Source organism: Notolepis coatsorum (genome assembly GCF_963971535.1).
Source record: "Notolepis coatsorum genome assembly, chromosome: 5".
Classification (NCBI taxonomy): Eukaryota; Metazoa; Chordata; class Actinopteri; order Aulopiformes; family Paralepididae; genus Notolepis; species Notolepis coatsorum.
Window position 1 is genome coordinate 146,398,138 of NC_140169.1, and position 23,318 is coordinate 146,421,455.

A 23,318-nucleotide genomic window follows, 5' to 3' on the forward strand; every position below is an offset into this window, starting at 1 on the left:
ACAAACTGGATACAAAGATATAAAGTCCAGATTCTTGTCTGGTCTATATTCTCAGCACCATTTACATTTTTATTTGTCCTTTTCTTATATGGAGTTATCTTCATTCTGTGTAAAGATTCATCAAAGGAGAAACTTCACTTTGTTCCACATGTTTACCTTTTTAGTACTCTTGTTCCTTTATCTATTTTTAGTGCTGCTTATAGTTTTTTAATATGCTTTATAAATAAAGTTGGATTAGATTGTTCCAGTTATATATATATATCTGGAACAAAGTGAAGTTTCTCCTTTGATGATATATATATATTATATATATGACGTGTATATAACACACACACATATTATACTGTATATATACACACACACACACAGCATCGGACATGGGATCTATACATATAGAGCATCACATCAAAGGAAAACAAGATAAGATTGAGTTGAAAACAGAATTTATTAAACAAAATTGAACAGAACACAAAAGAGGAGGGGCGGCTAGGTGCGCTCGCCACCAACGCAGATGAGTAAAACTGTGTCAAAATTATATAATAGCTTTGTTCAGGCCAGAACTGACTCCACAAGTTACATTAAGACAAATTGGGAAAATGAATCAAACATTGAAATAACTGAAGACGAATGGGAGAACATGTGCAGAACTCAACGTAGCTCGACTAATTCAAAAACATGGGAGAGAATTCTGCTGGAAAAACTTGACTAGATTCTTCATAACTCCCAAAAATCTAATCCCGACAAGTAGGCATAGAGCAACCATGTTGGAGACAGTGCGGCCAGAGGGAGGCAAACCACTCTCATATCTTTTGGGAATTGTCCAGGTATTCAACGTTATTGGCAAGATGTTCACTCCACCATGCAGGTTATATTGAATTTCAAGACACCGGAGACCTTCTCCTATTTGTACCTGGGTAACTTACCTGAGGAATTGGTAGGAGGAGACAGATATTTGATAAGAATATTTTTAGCAGCAAGTAAGAAAGCGATCACGCGTCTCTGGTATCAACAAGAACCTCTAACAAAAGAAAAATGGTTGGCCATTATAGGCGAAATATACACAATGGAAAGACTTACTTGTATTCTCAGATTACAGGAAGAGAAAGGTTTGAAGTACTGGGGAAAAATGGGACTTTTATATGTTAATTACGACAACCAGTGGATGATGTATATAGTTGTAAAGAATATTCACCATACCTATAGGGAAAGTAAGAGAATTGAGAACTCAGCATGTGTGAAAAGTATATGGTAGAGTTTTCTGGCCGCGGTCCGGGTCACTTGAAGCCTTTCTCCAACGCGTTCGTGTTTCCGCGTCTCTGATTGGCCAGGTCATGTGACATGTACGCCCAATCGTGGGACCGCAAGTTTCTACACTGGTTAAGCTTAGGCGCTCTTTCGAAGTTGGTTAAGGTTAGTTTGTCTTAGAGCAGGGCGATAGAACGCCTGCCCTGATTCCAAACTCTAACCTTAACCAACTGCGAAAGAGTCGCCTAAGCTTAACCAGTGATAAACTAGGCGTTAGGTAGTTTGCAGGCTGTTAGAGGCGGAAATAGGCGCAGAAATTGCCGTCCCACGATTGGCACACATGTCACATGACCTGGCCAATCAGAGCGCAAAACGGGAACCCGGAAACACGGACGCTATATTGTTATATATATTGAGACGCAGGATACAGATAAAATAAATAAATAAAAATAACACAAAAGAGGACAACAACGTTTTCACACAGTGACATACATGTGCAAAAATACTTTAACTTCAACCAGGGAACTTATTTGAACACGTTGTTGTTGAAATGTTGCAACAAAAAAAAATAACAACAGCTAATCTTCTGCTTCACCATCCGGCTGTCCGAACGGTAGAGTTCTCTGGCCGCGGTCCGGGTCGTTGAGCCGCAGGATACGGATCATGCTGTTCACGGGCAGATTGCTGAGGAGAAGCAAAGGGTAACAATTGCTTATTGGAATAAAATACCCAGAAATATAACTATGATAAGGAACAAATTTATGTTTAAAAAAAAGTTAAAAATTGTGCTCATGAATAATGAGTTACATTTTGGCCATTGACTTTTGAAATTAGTATGGAAATATAAAGGTGATCGGTGACTTGAGAAAAGTTATGCTATAATATGAGTTAAAATCATATATATGATTTTGATCTGTTTTGTTCTTATGGACTGAATATGTAATTTATATTTTATGGTTGAGAATTGTGATATCTAACTTTTATTCATTGTTTTGTTCGTTGTGATGTTTTCTTGTGAGTACTTCAATGTTTGTGGTTTTATATTTTTATTTTACTTTTTTTTGTGTGTGTTTGTATTTTTAATGTTTGGACCCCAGGAAGAGTAGTCTCACTTTGGTGTAGAGTCTGTAGACTAATGGGGATCCATAATAAAACAAAACAACAACAAAACAAAAACGATGACTGACTGAGCGAAGTCAAATGTATTTATAAAGCAAATTTAGAGTCAGACAAGACGATGGACACCAATTTCCTATCTGTACGTTCAGTAGAAAGCTATCCCGGCTACAAGCTAGCCTAGCTTAGCACAAACTAATGGAAGCAGATGTGTAGTGGCTAGCCTAGCTTAGAACTCCAGAAGAGGTGTTATTGGCCAACGCCTAGGCTAGCGCAGTTACGTATCCGCTTCCATTGATTTGTGCTAAGCTAGGCTAGCTTGCAACCGGAGAGCTTTCTGCTGAATGTAGAGGAAGAGAGGAGAGGAAATTTAGTATCCATCTTATTGTCCGACTCTGGAGAAGACAGTAAAGTGCATTTCCCATAATGTTGGCGTGTTCCTTTAATACCCGATGACATCACACGTTTTGGGATGTGGGAGAGGTGTGTTCATGTTCACCAACTGTCTCGGGAATAACATGAATGAATTCTGAAATTGGGTGGCGTTCCCCTTTAACTGCCACACCTACCAAAGGGTTAACCCTTTCACAGCGACCATACAGGAGGTTAACCCTTTCACTGCCACACGACAAAGGGTTAACCTTTTCACTACCACACTACAGACGGGTAACCGTCTGTAGTGTGGTAGTGAAAGGTTAACCTTCTGTAGTGTGGTTAGTGAAAGGGTTAATGCTCTGTGATACCATTAGTAATGTGATTTGATACTGTGATATATGGTTAAACTCTTCTGCCATTTGGCCACAGTAAAAAATGCTGAAATAGCATCACTTAAAGCATAACTTTTCTATGTTTGGACCTTAGATCCTATTCGGTCCGTCTACCATGGAGCACCCGACCCATGGGGACCATCATCTCCCTGATCGGTCTACAATTTCCATGCAGACTCTGACTGGGCTACAATAGCAGACAATGATGGGCGATCGTAAATCCTTTACAAAAACAACATAAATGTGCTTTTCCACGATAGGAAGCTCAGCGTGTATATTCTTACCGCTCTCAGTTTGCTCTCCTGTGTATTAATGCATCGCAATCTGAATGTTGAAACGGTTCCATTTGAAACAGAACTATTCCGCCGACCGCACTACGCACTGTGACCTGAGGGGGGCGAGCCGTAAAGCATGTAGAATGTTTGGATGGCGATGCAGGAGAGCAAACTGAGACGCGTGAGAATACACCCTGAGCTTCCCGTCTCTGAAAAGCACATTTTATCGTTGTTTTTGTAAAGGATTTATGAATGTAGCCCAGTGAGAGCATGCAGGGAGCTAGCTCAACACTGGACAGATCAGTGAAATGATGGGTGTCCGTGTGTCAGGCACATGGTAGACAGACCGCAAATAGGGTCCTTTAACTCATTCAGCGCCAGCTATTACCCTCATCCCTGTAGTCAATGCGGCAGCTTTCCATTGCCTATTTTCACCGCGCGTCACGATGTTTGCAGAGCTATATCTATATTCTATATTATAGCTATGGAGACAATACTATGGCTCATTTGACAGTGGTGGAATATATTATCATGTCATTATAGATCTGTGTTGAGATATCATTTTACAGCTTGACTGGTTCACTGTGACCAGCTATGTAATGTGTGTGTGTCTCTTTAAGAGACTCCAAGGTAATCTCCCCAGCCAGCCAAAGCAAGGTTATTATTACTTCCCGTAACTGGGAACCATTTTTATTTACTTTCATCATCATATCTGATGTAGAATGTTACGTCTTGCAAGTGTGTATTAAACTATGTTCTGCCCAAACCTCTTGGTCACTTTATGGCCAGACGCTTATGTGTGAACATGATGTATCTGTCTGTAAACTGTCCTTTCATTGTGGCCACAGTGAAATAAACTTTTCTATTATTAATAATGACTCAGAATGATTTATAAAACCGCTCATCATTTTGTCCTTTAATATTTCCCATTACAACAGTCACTATCTCTCGTCCAACATGTAAAAAAAATTGTAAATTTTTTCATATACGTTCGCGTTGTATAGTTTCAGAGTGATCCTGGCTAATTCCTGAAAGCCGAGTTATGGAGCGCTATGTGAATTTTGCTAAATAAGTTGAGTTGGCACTCAACGGTTGGTGAGCAAACACATATATATATATACGTTAATGGCACAGAAAGTGTTAAGAGCAATAAAATGGCATATTCAGTTATAGTAAAAAGTCACAAATTAATGGGGGACTTTATGTCATGCTTGATGCAATAAAAAAGTGTCTGTCTATCCCACACTGCAAAGCGCCTGGCATCCTCTTTGGCTCAAACATTAGAGCTGCTATGTCGTCATCTACCAAATGTTACAGGTAACGCCAGGTAGCAATAATCAAATGTAGAGGGCACTTTACCTCATGCTCTGTGGGGTGAGGTACATGTTAGGGCTGCAACGATTAGTCGACATAATCGACGACGTCGATCATAAAAAAAATCATTGACGGGGAATTTTTGCGCCGATGAGTCGTATAAAAAAAAAATCAGAGACGCAAATGTTCATTTGTAACTGCAATGCACTACAGGAAGTGCTGGGGGCAGTATCGTTTCCATTGTCTGACTGAATTCTGTAGTCAGACAACGGCCCGGGTAAGAAGAAGAAAGAATAGTTAGCCATAGTATTGTATTTTTTTACGTTAGCTTACATGTTGGAAAACAGAACGTCTCATGGATATGGATAATGCTTGCTAAGCGAACTCTATTGCTGGGGCTTATAGAGGCTGCGGTATGTTGTATGTAACGTTAAACAGCGCCAACCAAGCTTACAGCGTTGCTGCACGCCATTTCAGTTATGCCGAGGCTGCGGTATGTTATATGTAACGTAACGTTAGCTAAACAACAGCGCCAAGCTTACAGCGTTGCTGCTTTTATATACACATATACTCAATGTGGCAGTGTGTGTCACAATCTTACTTAGCTAGTCAGTCTGCAAAAACACGACACTCTGTGCTAACGTGAGCCGTCTGTAGCCTAGCCAGCCAAGTTCCAACTAGATTTCCCATGGTTTAACGTTAATGGCATTATGCAGTACATCATCTAAAATAAAGTTTCACACATACACACACACATTCCTCTCACAGACAGCAAACAAAAGACCTAGAAGTCTGTCTGATCCGTCATCCTCCTCTCCTCTCCCCCTACAGCTGTTCCAAGTCACCCTCCTGGACCAAGTTACAGCCCCATCAGCCGCGGTGCTGGGGGGCAGATGCGGCTACTTATTTTCTTTCTTTGTTTACATTTAAACACTTGCACTTTAATTTGTATTATTTAATTTATTTATTTTGTTATGATTGATTGTTGTATTGTATTTTATGTTATTCAAATACATTTTGATTTAAGCAAGTTGCTTAACCTGTTAATCTGTAGACCGTTTTCGCCTAAAGGTACATGCCTAAGTAAATGGAAGATTGCTCCACTTCTGCAAGGTCAATTTGCATGTTCTTGGTATCTAGGAACATCTAGGGACCTGGGGGTATGTATTTCCAGTGTCAGAAATATTGTGTCTGTTACTAGTAATTATTCAATTGTAATGAATAAATTAATTATGATTAATTATGATTTATGATTTTGATGATCAAAAATTGATACGGGTAGGAGAAAATGCTCACTGAGCTCATTCACCACCTTATTGAGATCATGTGTACAAAAAATCTAAGCAAATGAACCGCGGGAAGATGATTAAACAGAAGGATTTGTAGATACAGTAATGAATGATAATCGACTTTAATTATAAATTCATATTTGACCTTGAACTTGACCTTATTATGGCCAAATCATACATCTATGGATAGGGAAAATGCTCATATTTCCAATGGCAGGGTTGAATCTGGATTTAGTAATTTCTTGCGGTTTTTACGATAATTAGCATTTTCCGATAAATTTGTATTTCCGATAAATCGTATAAAACATCGGTAAAAATGAAAATATACACTTTGACTACTGTTTTTGATAGGGTTATGGTCTTTACTCTTGGCCACAAAAAAATATATTTAAAAACATTGACCTTAACATCCAAGGGCCCACATGTGGACGATTCTTTGCCGACCTCTATTGGCTCGGGTGTGCATTTCTTTTAATAAAATATATAGATAGAATTAAAGCCAAGGTTCCAAATTCAAATGTTTCATGAGTCATTATTTTAATTTGCTATGGGATCATGTTATGCTAAGTTAACTGAGCATGTGAGGTAAAACATGCACCGGAGCCCGGAAAAGGAGCCGCGCCCACAGGAAGCAGCGATGGAGGGTGTGACAAAAATAATCGTTAAATTAGTCGACTACCAACATAATGGTTAGTTGCAGCCCTAGTACATGGAGAGCACTTTGCCTCATGCTCTGCGGGGTGAGGAAGATGAATTGTCTGTAGCGCTGGCTAGCGGCCACCTTCAACATCATGTCCATGGAGATGCGCCGGTTCACCATGTCCTGGTGGAGGAACAACCACAACCACAACCAGAAAGTAGTTTAAACACATACAGGGAACTAGATTTGGTCGTTTTTTGGCGCGACGTTAACGGACAGACAATTACGGTGGAATGAAATAAAAAAGGTAGAATAAAATTAAATGGAATTTTTAAGCTCAATTAAAAATAGAAGAACAATATAATTGAATATAATTGTAAAATAGGCCATGGTTGTACAATTGTGCACGGTGTGGTCAAGTATATACAACACTAATTAGAACACAAATAACAATACAGTGGGATGGAATATTTAGCAGGGCTGTGCAATTGAGCAGTAATGTGCAAAAAGTATGAACAGTGAAGTATGAAGAGTGTATATAAATATATAGTCCAATAAGGGTGTGTTCATGTAACACAGTGGGGGGGGGGGGGGTCAGTGTGTGTGTGTCTGTGGGGGGGGATCAACACCACGCATGAGCCGTTTCGCCATAAATAATAACCTGTGACTGAACGGACAGTGATCTCATCAAAGATGTCTTCACCTGGGTCTGATGACATTGACCCTCCTGGCGCTAATGACGACCAATCACACACTAGAGCGAACGTAAGCCAAGAAACATCACAGCTAGGGATGTCCGATATTATCGGCCTACCGATATTGGCATTCAAATTTAATATCGGAAATGATCGGCATTCAAAATCTTTTTTAACCTTTATTTACCCAGGCAAGCAAGTAAGAACAAATTCAGATTTTATTTATTGTGAAAAGTATGCATAATGTTGTGTTAATTCCACGACAAGAGATATGTAATGTTAATTACCTGAAATTATTACGTTTTTTGGGGGGGAAACCCTGCATATATATATCGGTTGATATCGGTATCGGACATTAAGAGTTGGACAATATCGGTATATGGGTAAAAAAGCCAATATCGAACATCCGTAATTACAGTTAATGCTAACTAATGCTATCAAAGACATTACCAATAGGATTGTAGGCCTGCCGCGATAAGCAATAAATCGATTAATTGCCGCGATAATTAAAATTAATGCAATGATTTTGACGGGCGCGATTAATTGCTATTTGCGCGTTTGTTTTAATGAGGCGGAACCAGTGCCCCTTGTCAGTCACTGTCCGTGTTGGGAGGCGGGCCGCTGGCTTTACTACAGAGCAGAGAGCACAGCACATGAGCTCCGTGGGGCAACACCACATAGCTTAACTACATTTCTCAATAGTGTTGCTCCTTTTAACCAAGTAGCGTTATTTGTAGTGTAACGTTAGCGTTTTAACGTTAGTAGCTAACGTTAAAACTAACTTAAAGTTAGTTGTTCACCAACAATCTCAACATTTGTTTTATCATTAGCTCATGTCGATCTACTAGTAGCATCAGCAAGCTAACGTTAGCTGGCCCCAGTCCACTAGCAGCATGTCGATCTACCAGCAGCATCAGCAAGCTAACGTTAGCTGGCTCCAGTCCACTAGCAGCATGTCGAAGTAGTAGTAGCATCAGCAAGCTAACGTTAGCTGGCCCCAGTCCACTAGCAGCATGTCGAAGTAGTAGTAGCATCAGCAAGCTAACGTTAGCTGGCCCCAGTCCACGAGCAGCATCAGCAAGCTAGGATAATAACAACAATACTTCCGGTCCGGTCGGTGGGCTTCAAAATAAAAGTCTAAACACCGGAAAAGACGGAGCGGTGGGCTTCAAAATAAAAGTTTTGGGAAATAAATTTCTCAAAAAAAAATTCTCTAACCGGTCGCAATAATATCGCTTATCGCGATATTTTCGGGGGCAATTAATCGCCCAGCAAAATTTGTTATCGTGGCAGGCCTAATTGGCATTGTTGCCCTTTTCATTCATTGGATGATCCGATTCCAGACGATTGATATATTTTACGTGGTAACCCTGACTGTAAGGTAACCACTGCAGCCCTGACTGTAAGGTAACCAGCCCTGACTGTAAGGTAACCAGCCCTGACTGTAAGGTAACCACGGCAGCCCTGACTGTAAGGTAACCACTGCAGCCCTGACTGTAAGGTAACCAGCCCTGACTGTAAGGTAACCACGGCAGCCCTGACTGTAAGGTAACCACGGCAGCCCTGACTGTAAGGTAACCACGGCAGCCCTGACTGTAAGGTAACCAGCCCTGACTGTAAGGTAACCAGCCCTGACTGTAAGGTAACCAGCCCTGACTGTAAGGTAACCAGCCCTGACTGTAAGGTAACCAGCCCTGACTGTAAGGTAACCACGGCAGCCCTGACTGTAAGGTAACCAGCCCTGACTGTAAGGTAACCAGCCCTGACTGTAAGGTAACCAGCCCCGACTGTAAGGTAACCACGGCAGCCCTGACTGTAAGGTAACCAGCCCTGACTGTAAGGTAACCACGGCAGCCCTGACTGTAAGGTAACCACGGCAGCCCTGACTGTAAAGTAACCGCGGCAGCCCTGACTGTAAGGTAACCAGCCCTGACTGTAAGGTAACCACGGCAGCCCTGACTGTAAGGTAACCAGCCCTGACTGTAAGGTAACCACGGCAGCCCTGACTGTAAGGTAACCAGCCCTGACTGTAAGGTAACCACGGCAGCCCTGACTGTAAGGTAACCAGCCCTGACTGTAAGGTAACCACGGCAGCCCTGACTGTAAGGTAACAGCGGCAGCCCTGACTGTAAGGTAACAGCGGCAGCCCTGACTGTAAGGTAACCACGGCAGCCCTGACTGTAAGGTAACCACAGCAGCCCTGACTGTAAGGTAACCAGCCCTGACTGTAAGGTAACCAGCCCCGACTGTAAGGTAACCACAGCAGCCCCGACTGTAAGGTAACCAGCCCTGACTGTAAGGTAACCACGGCAGCCCTGACTGTAAGGTAACCAGCCCTGACTGTAACTGACTGTAAGGTAACCAGCCCTGACTGTAAGGTAACCAGCCCTGACTGTAAGGTAACCAGCCCTGACTGTAAGGTAACCACAGCAGCCCTGACTGTAAGGTAACAGCAGCAGCCCTGACTGTAAGGTAACCACGGCAGCCCTGACTGTAAGGTAACAACGGCAGCCCTGACTGTAAGGTAACAGCAGCAGCCCTGACTGTAAGGTAACCACGGCAGCCCCGACTGTAAGGTAACCAGCCCTGACTGTAAGGTAACCACAGCAGCCCCGACTGTAAGGTAACCACGGCAGCCCTGACTGTAAGGTAACCAGCCCTGACTGTAAGGTAACCAGCCCTGACTGTAAGGTAACCAGCCCTGACTGTAAGGTAACCAGCCCTGACTGTAAGGTAACCACGGCAGCCCCGACTGTAAGGTAACCACGGCAGCCCTGACTGTAAGGTAACCAGCCCTGACTGTAAGGTAACCAGCCCTGACTGTAAGGTAACCAGCCCTGACTGTAAGGTAACCACGGTAACCCTGACTGTAAGGTAACCACGGCAGCCCTGACTGTAAGGTAACCACGGCAGCCCTGACTGTAAGGTAACCACGGCAGCCCTGACTGTAAGGTAACCAGCCCCGACTGTAAGGTAACCACGGTAACCCTGACTGTAAGGTAACCACGGCAGCCCTGACTGTAAGGTAACCACGGCAGCCCTGACTGTAAGGTAACCACGGCAGCCCCTACTGTAAGGTAACCAGCCCTGACTGTAAGGTAACCACACCAGCCCTGACTGTAAGGTAACCACGGCAGCCCTGACTGTAAGGTAACCAGCCCTGACTGTAAGGTAACCACACCAGCCCTGACTGTAAGGTAACCATGGCAGCCCTGACTGTAAGGTAACCACGGCAGCCCTGACTGTAAGGTAACAGCGGCAGCCCTGACTGTAAGGTAACAGCGGCAGCCCTGACTGTAAGGTAACCATGGCAGCCCTGACTGTAAGGTAACCACGGCAGCCCTGACTGTAAGGTAACCACAGCAGCCCTGACTGTAAGGTAACCACGGCAGCCCTGACTGTAAGGTAACCACGGTAACCCTGACTGTAAGGTAACCACGGCAGCCCTGACTGTAAGGTAACAGCAGCAGCCCTGACTGTAAGGTAACAGCAGCAGCCCTGACTGTAAGGTAACCAGCCCTGACTGTAAGGTAACCACGGCAGCCCTGACTGTAAGGTAACCACGGCAGCCCTGACTGTAAGGTAACCAGCCCTGACTGTAAGGTAACCAGCCCTGACTGTAAGGTAACCACAGCAGCCCTGACTGTAAGGTAACCACGGCAGCCCTGACTGTAAGGTAACCACGGCAGCCCTGACTGTAAGGTAACCACGGCAGCCCTGACTGTAAGGTAACCAGCCCTGACTGTAAGGTAACCAGCCCTGACTGTAAGGTAACCACGGCAGCCCTGACTGTAAGGTAACCACGGCAGCCCTGACTGTAAGGTAACCACGGCAGCCCTGACTGTAAGGTAACCACGGCAGCCCTGACTGTAAGGTAACCAGCCCTGACTGTAAGGTAACCAGCCCCGACTGTAAGGTAACCACGGCAGCCCTGACTGTAAGGTAACCAGCCCTGACTGTAAGGTAACCACGGCAGCCCCGACTGTAAGGTAACCAGCCCTGACTGTAAGGTAACCACGGCAGCCCTGACTGTAAGGTAACCACGGCAGCCCTGACTGTAAGGTAACCACAGCAGCCCCGACTGTAAGGTAACCACGGCAGCCCTGACTGTAAGGTAACCAGCCCTGACTGTAAGGTAACCAGCCCTGACTGTAAGGTAACCAGCCCTGACTGTAAGGTAACCAGCCCTGACTGTAAGGTAACCACGGTAACCCTGACTGTAAGGTAACCACACCAGCCCTGACTGTAAGGTAACCATGGCAGCCCTGACTGTAAGGTAACCAGCCCTGACTAAGGTAACCACGGCAGCCCTGACTGTAAGGTAACAGCGGCAGCCCTGACTGTAAGGTAACAGCGGCAGCCCTGACTGTAAGGTAACCACGGCAGCCCTGACTGTAAGGTAACCACGGCAGCCCTGACTGTAAGGTAACCACGGTAACCCTGACTGTAAGGTAACCACGGCAGCCCTGACTGTAAGGTAACCACGGCAGCCCTGACTGTAAGGTAACCACGGCAGCCCTGACTGTAAGGTAACCACGGTAACCCTGACTGTAAGGTAACCACGGTAACCCTGACTGTAAGGTAACCACGGCAGCCCTGACTGTAAGGTAACAGCAGCAGCCCTGACTGTAAGGTAACCAGCCCTGACTGTAAGGTAACAGCAGCAGCCCTGACTGTAAGGTAACCACGGCAGCCCTGACTGTAAGGTAACCAGCCCTGACTGTAAGGTAACAGCAGCAGCCCTGACTGTAAGGTAACCAGCCCTGACTGTAAGGTAACCACGGCAGCCCTGACTGTAAGGTAACCAGCCCTGACTGTAAGGTAACCAGCCCTGACTGTAAGGTAACCACGGCAGCCCTGACTGTAAGGTAACCACGGCAGCCCTGACTGTAAGGTAACCACGGCAGCCCTGACTGTAAGGTAACCACGGCAGCCCTGACTGTAAGGTAACCAGCCCTGACTGTAAGGTAACCACGGCAGCCCTGACTGTAAGGTAACCAGCCCTGACTGTAAGGTAACCACGGCAGCCCTGACTGTAAGGTAACCAGCCCTGACTGTAAGGTAACCACGGCAGCCCTGACTGTAAGGTAACCAGCCCCGACTGTAAGGTAACCACGGCAGCCCTGACTGTAAGGTAACCAGCCCTGACTGTAAGGTAACCAGCCCTGACTGTAAGGTAACCAGCCCTGACTGTAAGGTAACCACGGCAGCCCCGACTGTAAGGTAACCAGCCCCGACTGTAAGGTAACCACGGCAGCCCCGACTGTAAGGTAACCAGCCCTGACTGTAAGGTAACCACGGCAGCCCCGACTGTAAGGTAACCAGCCCTGACTGTAAGGTAACCACGGCAGCCCTGACTGTAAGGTAACCACAGCAGCCCCGACTGTAAGGTAACCAGCCCTGACTGTAAGGTAACCAGCCCTGACTGTAAGGTAACCAGCCCTGACTGTAAGGTAACCAGCCCTGACTGTAAGGTAACCACGGCAGCCCTGACTGTAAGGTAACCAGCCCTGACTGTAAGGTAACCAGCCCTGACTGTAAGGTAACCAGCCCTGACTGTAAGGTAACCAGCCCTGACTGTAAGGTAACCAGCCCTGACTGTAAGGTAACCAGCCCTGACTGTAAGGTAACCACGGCAGCCCTGACTGTAAGGTAACCACGGCAGCCCTGACTGTAAGGTAACCAGCCCTGACTGTAAGGTAACCAGCCCTGACTGTAAGGTAACCACGGCAGCCCTGACTGTAAGGTAACCACGGCAGCCCCTACTGTAAGGTAACCAGCCCTGACTGTAAGGTAACCACACCAGCCCTGACTGTAAGGTAACCAGCCCTGACTGTAAGGTAACCACACCAGCCCTGACTAAGGTAACCACAGCAGCCCTGACTAAGGTAACCACACCAGCCCTGACTAAGGTAACCACAGCAGCCCTGACTGTAAGGTAACCATGGCAGCCCTGACTGTAAGGTAACCACGGCAGCCCCTACTGTAAGGTAACCAGCCCTGACTGTAAGGTAACCACACCAGCCCTGACTGTAAGGTAACCAGCCCTGACTGTAAGGTAACCAGCCCTGACTGTAAGGTAACCACGGCAGCCCTGACTGTAAGGTAACCAGCCCTGACTGTAAGGTAACCAAGGCAGCCCTGACTGTAAGGTAACCAAGGCAGCCCTGACTGTAAGGTAACCACGGCAGCCCTGACTGTAAGGTAACCACGGCAGCCCTGACTGTAAGGTAACCACGGCAGCCCTGACTGTAAGGTAACCACGGCAGCCCTGACTGTAAGGTAACCACGGCAGCCCTGACTGTAAGGTAACCACGGCAGCCCTGACTGTAAGGTAACCAGCCCTGACTGTAAGGTAACCAGCCCTGACTGTAAGGTAACCACGGCAGCCCTGACTGTAAGGTAACCACGGCAGCCCCTACTGTAAGGTAACCAGCCCTGACTGTAAGGTAACCACACCAGCCCTGACTGTAAGGTAACCAGCCCTGACTGTAAGGTAACCACACCAGCCCTGACTAAGGTAACCACAGCAGCCCTGACTAAGGTAACCACACCAGCCCTGACTAAGGTAACCACAGCAGCCCTGACTGTAAGGTAACCATGGCAGCCCTGACTGTAAGGTAACCACGGCAGCCCCTACTGTAAGGTAACCAGCCCTGACTGTAAGGTAACCACACCAGCCCTGACTGTAAGGTAACCAGCCCTGACTGTAAGGTAACCAGCCCTGACTGTAAGGTAACCACGGCAGCCCTGACTGTAAGGTAACCAGCCCTGACTGTAAGGTAACCAAGGCAGCCCTGACTGTAAGGTAACCAAGGCAGCCCTGACTGTAAGGTAACCACGGCAGCCCTGACTGTAAGGTAACCACGGCAGCCCTGACTGTAAGGTAACCACGGCAGCCCTGACTGTAAGGTAACCACGGCAGCCCTGACTGTAAGGTAACCACGGCAGCCCTGACTGTAAGGTAACCACGGCAGCCCTGACTGTAAGGTAACCACGGCAGCCCTGACTGTAAGGTAACCACGGCAGCCCTGACTGTAAGGTAACCACGGCAGCCCTGACTGTAAGGTAACCACAGCAGCCCTGACTGTAAGGTAACCACGGCAGCCCTGACTGTAAGGTAACCACACCAGCCCTGACTGTAAGGTAACCAGCCCTGACTGTAAGGTAACCAGCCCTGACTGTAAGGTAACCACGGCAGCCCTGACTGTAAGGTAACCAGCCCTGACTGTAAGGTAACCAAGGCAGCCCTGACTGTAAGGTAACCAAGGCAGCCCTGACTGTAAGGTAACCACGGCAGCCCTGACTGTAAGGTAACCACGGCAGCCCTGACTGTAAGGTAACCACGGCAGCCCTGACTGTAAGGTAACCACGGCAGCCCTGACTGTAAGGTAACCACGGCAGCCCTGACTGTAAGGTAACCACGGCAGCCCTGACTGTAAGGTAACCACGGCAGCCCTGACTGTAAGGTAACCACGGCAGCCCTGACTGTAAGGTAACCACGGCAGCCCTGACTGTAAGGTAACCACAGCAGCCCTGACTGTAAGGTAACCACGGCAGCCCTGACTGTAAGGTAACCACGGCAGCCCTGACTGTAAGGTAACCAGCCCTGACTGTAAGGTAACCACAGCAGCCCTGACTGTAAGGTAACCACAGCAGCCCTGACTGTAAGGTAACCAGCCCTGACTGTAAGGTAACCAGCCCTGACTGTAAGGTAACCAGCCCTGACTGTAAGGTAACCAGCCCTGACTGTAAGGTAACCACAGCAGCCCTGACTGTAAGGTAACCAGCCCTGACTGTAAGGTAACCACAGCAGCCCTGACTGTAAGGTAACCACGGCAGCCCTGACTGTAAGGTAACCACGGCAGCCCTGACTGTAAGGTAACCACGGCAGCCCTGACTGTAAGGTAACCACGGCAGCCCTGACTGTAAGGTAACCAGCCCTGACTGTAAGGTAACCACGGCAGCCCTGACTGTAAGGTAACCAGCCCTGACTGTAAGGTAACCACAGCAGCCCTGACTGTAAGGTAACCAGCCCTGACTGTAAGGTAACCACACCAGCCCTGACTGTAAGGTAACCACGGCAGCCCCTACTGTAAGGTAACCAGCCCTGACTGTAAGGTAACCACGGCAGCCCTGACTGTAAGGTAACCAGCCCTGACTGTAAGGTAACCACACCAGCCCTGACTGTAAGGTAACCACGGCAGCCCCTACTGTAAGGTAACCAGCCCTGACTGTAAGGTAACCACACCAGCCCTGACTGTAAGGTAACCACAGCAGCCCTGACTGTAAGGTAACCAGCCCTGACTGTAAGGTAACCACGGCAGCCCTGACTGTAAGGTAACCACGGCAGCCCTGACTGTAAGGTAACCACGGCAGCCCTGACTGTAAGGTAACCATGGTAACCCTGACTGTAAGGTAACCAGCCCTGACTGTAAGGTAACCACGGCAGCCCTGACTGTAAGGTAACCACGGCAGCCCTGACTGTAAGGTAACCACGGCAGCCCCGACTGTAAGGTAACCAGCCCTGACTGTAAGGTAACCACCCTGACTGTAAGGTAACCACAGCAGCCCTGACTGTAAGGTAACCACGGCAGCCCTGACTGTAAGGTAACCACGGCAGCCCCGACTGTAAGGTAACCACGGCAGCCCTGACTGTAAGGCACCAGACATGTTACCATGTAGACGTCGAACTCGTCCAGGCAGCGGAAAGGAGCCTCAGCGATGGCCCAGAGAGAGAGGACGAAGCAGACGGTGGAGAAGGAACGCTCTCCACCTGACAGGGAGCGCATGTCACTCAGGCCAGCCTTGTCCCCTTGACCTGGCTGCACCTGGGTGAGGGGGAGAGAGAGGGAGAGGGAGAGAGAGAGAGAGGGAGAGAAAGAGGGGTGAGGTGAGAGGTGAGGGAGAGTGAGGGAGAGTGAGGGAGAAAGAGAGTGAGTGAGGGAGAGAGAGAGAGAGAGAGAGAGAGAAAGAACGAGGGAGAGAGAGAGAGAGGGAGGGAGAGGGGGAGAGGTGAGGGAGGGATAGGGTGAGGGAGGGAGAGTGAGGGAGAGAGGGTGAGGGAGGGAGAGATGGTGAGGGAGAGAGAGAGTGAGGGAGAGAGAGCGTGAGGCAGAGTGAGGGAGAGAGATACAGAGGGTGAGGGAGAGAGAGAGGGTGAGGGAGAGAGAGTGAGGGAGAGGGAGAGAGCGTGAGGGAGAGAGTGAGGGAGAGAGAGAGAGACAGAGGGTGAGGGAGAGACAGAGTGAGAGGGTGAGAGCAAGAGAAGAAAGAGGGTGAGGGAGAGATGGAGAGCAAGAAGAGTGGGTGAGAGCAAGAGAGGGTGAGAGAGAGCAAGAGAAGAGAGGAAGAGAAGACAGGGTGAGGGAGGACGGGAGAGGCCGAAAGTGGGTGAGGGAGAGAGAGAGGGAGGGTGATAGAGAAGGTAAAGGAGGGTGAGGAAGAGACAGAATGGTGAACTCTTGACAATAATTATTTGTATTTCCTCTTTTCAGGCTTTTTAACTTGATTAATGATTGGAGGTGGGCTTTAGACCATGATTAGAGATTTAGACCACTTGGAACAGGGACACAGTGTCATAGATGTGAAGCATTCTGGTACAGATTGAAGTTACACGCCCTAGGTGAACGACAGGCTGAGCCCTCTCTTTCTCTCCTCCAAATCACCAAATAGTCAATAATGAACAGGGTTAGCATTATCTTTCCACAAGAAATTGTGAAGTCATTCTTTCCATGAGCTTCACAGTAGAGGATGACATCTTTTCGGGATTCCCACGGGATGGGAGTCAATTTCACTTTGAATCCCGTGATTGGGCAGAAGGCAGGACCGGGAGTAAAAGTCAACGGGAGCAGAAGGGAGTGGGAACTATGACAACTAAATCAACAGGATCTGGACGGGAGTGATACATCGGTGCATCACTAATGTAAATGTTTGGTGGTTTTATATTTAACTACGGCAGACATCAGGGCTGTTATTTCAAGTTTAAAGCTCAATATATCAAGACGATTTAAAATGTCCATAACTTTTCTAAACATTTATGGGTATTTCAGATTTTTTTTTTATCTACTTTTTCTCCTCCTTTTTTCTGTATTTTTCTGCCATCCCAATTTAGTCATTATGCCAATTCCCCCGCCCCCCCCCTTCCTGGTCGTTGCGCGCATCTGCCCCCACTTCCCGGTCTAGGGAGGGTTGAAGCCTGTTCAACAGGTGTGCTTGTTTTAAATCACGCTGCGGTCCAGTCGGGAGGAGTCCTTACGGTGATGGAGAGCGCTTCCTGCTTGTGGTCGAAGATCATGCTCCCTGAGAAGCCTCTCTGAGCCAACATGTTGTCAAAATAGTACTTGCAACGGACAGACAGAAACCTAGAGAGAGAGAGGGGGGGAGAGAGGGTGAGAGAGAGAGGGGGGAGAGAGATGGGAGATGGGGAAGGGGGAGAGAGTGAGAGGGAGGGAGAGAAAGAGAAAGGGGGGAGAGAAGGGGGAGAGGGAGAGAGAGAAAGGGTGAGAGAGGGGAGAGAGAAAGGGTGGGAGAGGGGAGAGAGAAAGGGTGGGAGAGGGGAGAGAGGGGTGAGGGAGAGAGAGAGTGAGGGAGGGAGAGAGGGGTAAGGGAGAGAGGGTGAGGGAGAGAGAGAAAGAACGAGGGAGAAAAAGAGGTGAGGAAGGGAGAGTGAGAGAAAGAGGGAGAGAGAGGAGGAGAGAGAGGGAGAGAGAGAGGGTGAGGAAGGGAGAGAGAGGGGGAGGGAGAGGTTTGACTAGAGTAGGGAAGGACAACCATGCAGTTCATTGGATGCTTTAACAGGGTATCTGCAGGTTTCAACAAGTTACATTTAACATTTTTAAGACCTTTTTAAGACCACTTAGAGTTAAATATAATACTGAATGGTATAATTGACTATAGAAATATGAGAAAAATAAACGTATCACTGTTTGAGTATAACAGATGTATTTGTGGTTAGATATTGTGGTTGGCTGCCCGCCACAAATACATCTACCGTATGTACGTATGTGTGGGAAACACTGGTGTTCAAGGCACTGACGCGTGGACCACCACTTACCCCATTATTATTTTATAATAATAATAATAATAATAATTGTATTATTATTATTGAGCTCATTATAGGCCCTGTGTCTCTCTCTCCTCCACTTACTGAGCTCATTATAGGCCCTGTGTCTCTCTCTCCTCCACTTACTGAGCTCATTATAGGCCCTGTGTCTCTCTCTCTCTCCACTTACTGAGCTCATTATAGGCCCTGTGTGTCTCTCTCCTCCACTTACTGAGCTCATTATAGGCCCTGTGTCTCTCTCTCTCTCCACTTACTGAGCTCATTATAGGCCCTGTGTCTCTCTCTCTCCTCCACTTACTGAGCTCATTATAGGCCCTGTGTCTCTCTCTCTCCACTTACTGAGCTCATTATAGGCCCTGTGTCTCTCTCCTCCACTTACTGAGCTCATTATAGGCCCTGTGTCTCTCTCTCCTCCACTTACTGAGCTCATTATAGGCCCTGTGTCTCTCTCCTCCACTTACTGAGCTCATTATAGGCCCTGTGTCTCTCTCTCTCCTCCACTTACTGAGCTCATTATAAGCCCTGTGTCTCTCTCTCTCCACTTACTGAGCTCATTATAGGCCCTGTGTCTCTCTCTCTCCTCCACTTACTGAGCTCATTATAGGCCCTGTGTCTCTCTCTCCTCCACTTACTGAGCTCATTATAGGCCCTGTGTCTCTCTCTCCTCCACTTACTGAGCTCATTATAGGCCCTGTGTCTCTCTCTCCTCCACTCACTGAGCTCATTATAGGCCCTGTGTCTCTCTCTCCTCCACTTACTGAGCTCATTATAGTCCCTGTGTCTCTCTCTCCTCCACTTACTGAGCTCATTATAGGCCCTGTGTCTCTCTCTCCTCCACTTACTGAGCTCATTATAGGCCCTGTGTCTCTCTCTCCTCCACTTACTGAGCTCATTATAGGCCCTGTGTCTCTCTCTCCTCCACTTACTGAGCTCATTATAGGCCCTGTGTCTCTCTCTCTCCTCCACTTACTGAGCTCATTATAGGCCCTGTGTCTCTCTCTCCTCCACTTACTGAGCTCATTATAGGCCCTGTGTCTCTCTCTCTCTCCACTTACTGAGCTCATTATAGGCCCTGTGTCTCTCTCTCCTCCACTTACTGAGCTCATTATAGGCCCTGTGTCTCTCTCTCCTCCACTTACTGAGCTCATTATAGGCCCTGTGTCTCTCTCTCTCCACTTACTGAGCTCATTATAGGCCCTGTGTCTCTCTCTCCTCCACTTACTGAGCTCATTATAGGCCCTGTGTCTCTCTCTCCTCCACTTACTGAGCTCATTATAGGCCCTGTGTCTCTCTCTCTCCACTTACTGAGCTCATTATAGGCCCTGTGTCTCTCTCTCCTCCACTTACTGAGCTCATTATAGGCCCTGTGTCTCTCTCTCTCCACTTACTGAGCTCATTATAGGCCCCGTGTCTCTCTCTCTCCACTTACTGAGCTCATTATAGGCCCTGTGTCTCTCTCTCCTCCACTTACTGAGCTCATTATAGGCCCTGTGTCTCTCTCTCCTCCACTTACTGAGCTCATTATAGGCCCTGTGTCTCTCTCTCCTCCACTTACTGAGCTCATTATAGGCCCTGTGTCTCTCTCTCCTCCACTTACTGAGCTCATTATAGGCCCTGTGTCTCTCTCTCCTCCACTTACTGAGCTCATTATAGGCCCTGTGTCTCTCTCTCCTCCACTTACTGAGCTCATTATAGGCCCTGTGTCTCTCTCTCTCCTCCACTTACTGAGCTCATTATAGGCCCTGTGTCTCTCTCTCCTCCACTTACTGAGCTCATTATAGGCCCTGTGTCTCTCTCTCCTCCACTTACTTCCGGAGGTCATTATAGGCCCTTTGTCTGTCCTCCAAGATGATCTCCAGGCTCGTGATGAACTTCAAGAGACTCCTCCGGTGCTGGAACACTTCCTTATAGCTCTCCATGGCTTCGTGGTACTGCCTGGTCAGTCGGGGAGCAGACGGAGAGAGTAGGCAGGGTAAGATACTGCCTGGTCAGTCGGGGAGCAGACGGAGAGAGTAGGCAGGGTAAGATACTGCCTGGTCAGTCGGGGAGCAGACGGAGAGAGTAGGCAGGGTAAGATACTGCCTGGTCAGTCGGGGAACAGACGGAGAGAGTAGGCAGGGTAAGATACTGCCTGGTCCGTAGGGGAGCAGACAGAGAGAGTAGGCAGGGTAAGATACTGCCTGGTCAGTCGGGGAACAGACGGAGAGAGTAGGCAGGGTAAGATACTGCCTGGTCCGTCGGGGAGCAGACGGAGAGAGTAGGCAGGGTAAGATACTGCCTGGTCAGTCGGGGAACAGACAGAGAGAGTAGGCAGGGTAAGATACTGCCTGGTCAGTCGGGGAACAGAGGGAGAGAGTAGGCAGGGTAAGATATAGGAGACAGCGGCTCGCCCCCCGGGAGGTAGCGCAGTCGTCCGATAATCCGGGAGGTTCCCGCGCGCCTCCCAGCGCGTCGAAGTGTCCTTGTTGAGCGAGACACTTGACCCCTAATTCGGCGGTTCTCAAACTACGGGTTGCGACCCAAAGTGGGGTCGTGGGTAGGTGACAGTGGGGGTCATTGGCAACAACAACAAAAAATCAAGAGAAAAACCAACAAGCCCAACTGGGATAGTTCTCCACCTGGCAGCTTGTGTTGCCACGTCTCGCCCCTTCGTCAACGGAGGCCGACGCAGTATTCCAATACACGTCTCACTACATCCTGCGCATTTATAATCACGGAGGCCGCGTCTGGTCTTTTGTGTGTAACCTGGACTCACAATGGATAGGTTAAGTTGTCAGAAGCGGTGCCGGTTGGCCGCGATGAAATGGGCTCTGGGCATAACCAGCTGCTATACCACACTGAAGTGAGGTGGCAATCTCGAGGGAGAGTATTAAATCGCCTTTTTGAATTCAGAGAAGAAGCGCAGATTTTTGATGTTTTTTTTTAAATTCTTTTTTACACTCATTTGAAAATTTTAAGTTTGGCCTAATGGTAGCGACAGACATTTGTTCTCTTCTCCCTGCTCCTTTTCGCTCACCGAAGAAAGGTCAGCTTCCCTTTGATTAGTAGGAAGAGAGTTGTCAAAGCAGTTTTCTCATCAGTCCTGGGCCCTCATTTATCAATGGTGCGTACGCACAGATATGTGCATAAACCGTGCGTACGATCATTTCTAAGCAAAGTGTGAACGTGTGCTTGAGATTGTGCGTATATCTATGCACAGCTCAGACCGTGCGTACATTGCGCCCAGCGGTAGAATATGAAGACTGCAGACGGACGGAATATGCTTTCATCAGTTTCATGCATTATAGTGAAACGTTCAACACTGACGTGTTCTGTATGACCCGAAATTCATTATAGTTAATTGTAAAATAGCGACATTAGTGTAATTATTGTCAAACCCTATAAATAGCATTTGGAATAGGTATTTCCGAATGAATTCAGCCTGGTTCATAGCGTTATTATAGGAATACTTCTCGCGGTGTGCGCTCAGATGTTTTCAGAGATATAGGGCAGTCTATTTGCAGAGAGAGAACATAATAATATTAAGTAGAGTCCGCTACCCGAGACACATTCTCCTTGATTTGTACCGCAATTTGGGACCCAAATTGGAGCGTGCAGGAGCAAAACGCAGTGTTGGATGTCGTAATTTCCCCAATCCCCAACTACATACAAAATCCATATATCAATAACAGGAGGCCAAGAGAGAATTTTAAGCCAGGTTACCCAACATCATCGGAGCAATAGACTGTACCCATGTAGCTTTCAAAGCTCCATCAATAAACAAATCCAGTTATGTGAACGGGATTCCACTCGGTCAATGTACAGATAATCTGCGATGCGCATCTTGGTTGATTATGTCGTTGCCGGTGGCCGGGAGGAACAAGACTCATTCAGGCCTAATTGTATTTAATTCAATTGTAATGTTATTACTGGGTATCTATAATTAAAACATCACTTAAATGCAGATCAGGGTTATCCAAGCCATAATGACTCTGACCAAAACCACAGGCTCACGACGAGCGCACAATAGACATAGAGCGCAGAGTTGGCCTGCTGAAATTGATTTAATTTCAGTCATTACAGTGCTTAATGTCGGGTCAGCTTGTCATTTATTTCTGTCAATGTGCTGGTTCTGTAGCAGGACTGGGTCAGTCAACATCCTTGGCACAGAAGATAGTCTACACGCTCCCTCCTCCTCCTCAGCGGAGTTGTCTGTGAACTTGGCAACTTCATTGGATTTATTTATTCTCAAAAAATATCTATAATCATACGATTAAATATTGTTTAAAATAAAATGCTAAATACTATTATTCTGTGTGTCATGTTTCCAAATAAGATTGTTCACAATGGGAAATGCTGTGTATACGTTCAATTTGTTGGTTAGACCTCCGTGATCAATCGCGCTCTCAGTGAAGTTTCTCATAGTTCGCTCGGCTTAGTCCATTATTTCACATCCCATGGGGGTGTTTCATTACCATATATGGATAATCATGCACGAGCATAGACGGTAAGAACAATGGTATTTATCAACACAGAGTGTGCGTAGGACCCGTGTACGCACGGTTGATAAAAATCCTGATTTTTCTGTGCGTAGAGGCATTCTAAATTCCGTGCGTAAGAACAAAGATAGAACACTTTCTACGCATTATTGATAAATGAGGGCCCTGGACTATGGTGATTTATAGGCATGCTGCGGCCTCAACCCTTAAATCCTTGAACTCTGTCCATCACTCTGCCCTCAGATTCATCACTAATGACAGATACAACACTCACTGTGTCCTTTATGAGAAGGTTGGTTGGTCCTCGCTGTTGGAGGCGCAACAAACACTGGTATTTGTTCATTTCTAAAAGGCCCTTATTGGTAAACAACCTCCTTATAACTGCATCATTATTGGAATGGAATTTTGGAACCCGTTCTAGTGCCCGGCTGGTC

At 47.3% G+C, this 23,318-nt stretch overlaps 1 protein-coding gene across 1 annotated transcript in view; it reads right to left on the reverse strand.

The window, feature by feature from the left end:
• Window positions 1-504: 504 nt before the first annotated feature.
• Window positions 505-23,318, reverse strand: part of LOC311228411 (structural maintenance of chromosomes protein 6-like) — a gene marked incomplete at its 5' end in the record, with an annotated part of 73,856 nt that continues 51,042 nt past the window's right edge. The window contains 5 exons of the mRNA XM_084314319.1: window positions 505-1,929; window positions 6,732-6,829; window positions 16,020-16,172; window positions 17,600-17,705; window positions 20,216-20,341. Coding sequence (XP_084170445.1) covers window positions 1,824-1,929; window positions 6,732-6,829; window positions 16,020-16,172; window positions 17,600-17,705; window positions 20,216-20,341 — 589 coding nt within the window. The 3' untranslated portion in view covers window positions 505-1,823. The remainder of the gene's footprint in view (window positions 1,930-6,731; window positions 6,830-16,019; window positions 16,173-17,599; window positions 17,706-20,215; window positions 20,342-23,318) is intronic.